Here is a 3,982-nt window from a genome sequence, read left to right on the forward strand (position 1 = left end):
GAAGAGGAAGGTTCAAGCTGCTCCTCATGTCCTCTGCTAAGTGAGGCCCACTTCAGCCTTTCTTTTGCTACTTATACTTTCTGAACAACCCAGCAAACGCAGTCGTGTCAAGGTTGGGGCTTTTTCCTTGCCCTTCCCCCTGCGTACAACACGCTCCATCCCTTTGAAGGACGGACTTCATTGGAATTGGCACCTGGGCTTCTTTCTCCAAGAGGTCTCCCACCTCTGACTCGTGCCTTTGTGCCACTCTTTCTGGAAGGGGATGGATTCCAGATGGGGCACCTGGCCGCAGCCTGCAGGATGTAGTGCTCAGGAATTGGGGGGGAATGGTGCTTGGCTGCCGTGAGCCAGCTGCAGCCTGCACTGCCCCCTCTGCCCCATACCTCCCCAACAGCAGCCCAGCTCCAGCTCCTGCCATGGGTGGGAGACAGGGCTGCCCGTGGCAAAGTGCTGCCGAGTCAGGTGCCGTGGGTATGGGACACAGCTAAAGCTCTGTGGTTGCTCTTTGGTCCTGTGGCAGTGCTGGCTGGAATGAAACAGCCAGCAGGGTGGGCAGCACAGCCCGGGGAAGGATGGCTCCTCTGGAGGAGAGTGAGGTGAGGGCACCAAACCTGTCCCCTCTCCTTCCAGGCGTAGCCAGTGTTTCTAGCCAGGTGGAAATGCAACATAGCGAGCTGAGGTTTGCATAGGTGCTGTTGTGAGGATGAAAACCCTACCCAAAAGGCAGCCAAAGGCACTGGCTGCCCCCAGAGAGGTCCTGATCTCCTGTAGCTCAGCTAGCAGGGGCAGTATGAGCTACCAGCTTCACTCCTGGGGAAAGTTCCTCCTCTGAAACTACTAAGAAGCAAGAGATGGGAGGTAGTCAGACCTACCCTTCTCCTCAGGGGTAACATCTGTTTCTGAGTGAAGCTTATTGTACCAGTCTAATTGAAGAGGACTTTAGAGCCCTAATGGTTTAATGGTTGGACTTGATGATCTTAAAGGTCTCTTCCAACCTAAAGGATTCTATGATTCTAAGACTGCCTTTGCTTTTTCTCAGGTTGCATGAAGAATTAAAGATGGCAAAAAGTGAAGATGGCATACACATCTTGCAGGGCCTCTTAGTCTTTGGGAATGTGGTCATTGGGGTAAGTGAAGTGGGACAAATATGGGTGGTGACTTCCTTCCAGCATGACACTTAAAACAGAAGTTCCTAGCCATGAAATCCCTCTTTACATGTGAAGTGCACACATGAATAGACCAGTAAAGCGTGAGGAGAGTTGTAAAGGAGAGCTGTGCTAGTTCATCAGCTGGCTGAGCAGGGCAAAACAAGGAATAGCAGGGGCTGACCCACAAGACCAACATGAGTCCTAGAGGAAGATCCCTTCATGCTGACCAACATCTTTCCAGCCACCTCCCACAGTATTGTGATGGAAAAGGATCTGTTAATTCTTTCTTTACCTCCTCAAATCCTAGGCTTGGCCTTGCAGGTCTAGGCTGGGTGAGCTTTGCCTGCAGTTCTTGTGTGAATGCACAAGACAGGAGATTGTAGGGTTGAGCAGAGGAGGAGTTGAGTGGCTCCTCTTTGGCAGAAAGCTGAAGGAAAGGAAAGCTCTCTCTGTCTTTTTGTGTCTCTGCTGTTTCTTTGGGGATGCTTGATCTAATGGATTTCCCACACTTGCACTTCCCAGTTGTGTGGCATTGCCCTGACAGCAGAGTGCATCTTCTTTGTCTCTGATCCCCATGGCCTCTACCCTCTGCTGGAAGCCACAGAGAATGATGACATCTATGCTGCTGCCTGGATTGGCATCTTCGTTGGCTTTGCCCTCGTTGCTCTGTCTATCCTGGGCATCATTGGAGTCATTAAATGCAACAGGACCTTGCTGCTGGTGGTGAGTGTAGCAAAGTTTCCCTACCTATTGTTACCAAACTGAAAAAACGCCCCTGTAGTTTCCCAGCTTGCTTTGATAATTACTCACTGAGCAAAACCTGTTTTTATCAGTGACAAGGAACCAAACGTTCTCCTTGCTCATGGCTGTGGTGACCCACAAGGTGATGCCTGTGAGGACACCTGCATGAGAAGCTCCTGAACCAGTTTGAGGGAGTTAATGGTGACAGCCAAAAGGGAGCTTTCAGTTGACTGCTTTGCCCCTGGCTTTGCCCTGAAGCGGAGCAGAAGCACTTGTGCAATCAGAGGTAGCTGGGATGTGGCTTAGAGCCTTGCTTCTCCCCACCCCTTCCTGCCTTTCAGCTGTCAGATACTATTCAGTTTAGGAGCTGATAAGTAATGACTCCTGTCCAAGGCATTAGTATGTGTTAGTACAGCAAATTGGGGTGCAGTTGAGAACACCAGACATCAGCAGGCAGGCAGAAATCACCCGGGTGGGGACAGAGCTTTGGTAAGCCAAGGACAATGTTAAGATGTGGACAAATCTCAGTGCAATTTCTTTCTTAGTCCTTGAGGTTGACAGTGGCAAAACTTAACTGGTGCTTGCATTAACGAAGGGTAGAGCTGAAAACTCTGGCGTCAGCTCTCTTTGGGATTAATGTGGGGTGGCAGGGTGTTTTTTAAGCTAGAGACACTCAGAAAGCTGAACTCCTGTGCCAGGGAACTTGCCAGCAAACAGCTGAAGGAAGAGAATTCCCTTAACTCTGAATTTTGATGTCTTGGCTGAAAAACAAGACCATGGTATAGGACATAAGAGAGAGCAGAAGGGGCAGAACCTGGGGTAAGGAATCAAATGCCTTGAATCTGAGAAGAATATTATAAAATAGAGACACAAGAGGTCAGAAAGGAACATGGGAAAGGCTAAAGGGATTGTGCTAAGAGGGGGAAAAAACTGTGAAATAGACTGTGAGAGGTGATCCTCAGGATCTGTAGTCATGAAAGATCTTTGCTCATGAAGCAGGAGTGCTAAGAAAACCTGATAATGCAAAATCAGGAGGATCTGAATGACACTCTAAATTGCACCTTCTGTTTCCCCAAAGCACAAGCTCTCCTGCTAGGAGTGAACAGCTTCTTGCTGAAAAGCTGATAGCTGGCAAGTGGCAGTGGAAGGAGCAGATATGGCACAAGCAGAAGCTGCCAAGGAAATGCAACAAAGAAAAAGGAAAATTATATTCTAGGGCATGTCAGGCAAAGTATTTTCCACAGAGGCAGGCTGGTTTTAGTGCCATGAGGCTCTGGTGGAATCCTCTCTGAGAGATGGAGAACAACTCCAGTCACATACCTTCAGAAGGCAGACTGCAAACAGAAACAAACACAGAGAAGGGCTACAGGGGTGCTCAGGGGTGTGGAGAGGACTGAGGAGACTTGGGCAGCCCGGCCTCCTTTGCTTTGAACAGGGATTCAGGCTTTATCCTGGAAAAACTGCTGAACTGTTTCTCCAAGAGCTAACTCTGCTGTCTGCCTCCCACAGTACATTATCCTGATGCTGATCACTTATGCCTTTGAAATGGCTTCTTGCATCACAGCAGCGACTCACCGAGACTTTGTGAGTATTTCTTTCCTCAGGTATTCTTGCAGCCATGCTGGGAAACGTTGGAGTTCTAGGTGGTCCTGCTCAGTGTGGTAAATGGGCTCACAGTTTTGTTATTTTTAACATTCTTAATTGTTTACAACCTTGTGGTTAAGGAAATGATAGCATGGGTTGGCTGAATCATCAGTACAGCGTTGAGTCTTTCAGCTACAGACTGATTAATCTACCATACATGCAGAAGTCAAATCTTGGGGCAGTGTTGCTAGTGAGGAAAGGATTATGTGGGTGATTTGAGATGCTGGTAGGGAGGGAAATGTCTTGTGGTGCTTTAGTTCCAAACAACACATCAAATGTAACCCAAGCTATTGCACATCTCCTGTGATCTGGTATCTGGCAGAGCCTGCTTAGGAGTTTTACTCAGGATTTATTTGAGCACATTGTTCAGATGTATCTTTGTTGCTCCTGCTCATCAAATCCTGCTCTTTATTCTCCCATGTGTAAAACTGGGGGAGAAGCAGCATTCC

The 3,982-nt window shown here is 48.4% G+C and overlaps 1 protein-coding gene across 1 annotated transcript in view; it reads left to right on the forward strand.

Annotated features, from left to right (window-relative positions):
* Positions 1-1,046: 1,046 nt before the first annotated feature.
* Positions 1,047-3,982, forward strand: part of UPK1B (uroplakin 1B) — a gene marked incomplete at its 3' end in the record, with an annotated part of 3,515 nt that continues 579 nt past the window's right edge. Inside the window, exons 1-3 of the mRNA XM_008935302.1 lie at positions 1,047-1,127; positions 1,671-1,871; positions 3,399-3,473. Coding sequence (XP_008933550.1) covers positions 1,059-1,127; positions 1,671-1,871; positions 3,399-3,473 — 345 coding nt within the window. The remainder of the gene's footprint in view (positions 1,128-1,670; positions 1,872-3,398; positions 3,474-3,982) is intronic.

This window comes from Merops nubicus, unplaced genomic scaffold, assembly GCF_000691845.1.
Source record: "Merops nubicus isolate BGI_N331 unplaced genomic scaffold, ASM69184v1 scaffold13422, whole genome shotgun sequence".
Taxonomy (NCBI): domain Eukaryota; kingdom Metazoa; phylum Chordata; class Aves; order Coraciiformes; family Meropidae; genus Merops; species Merops nubicus.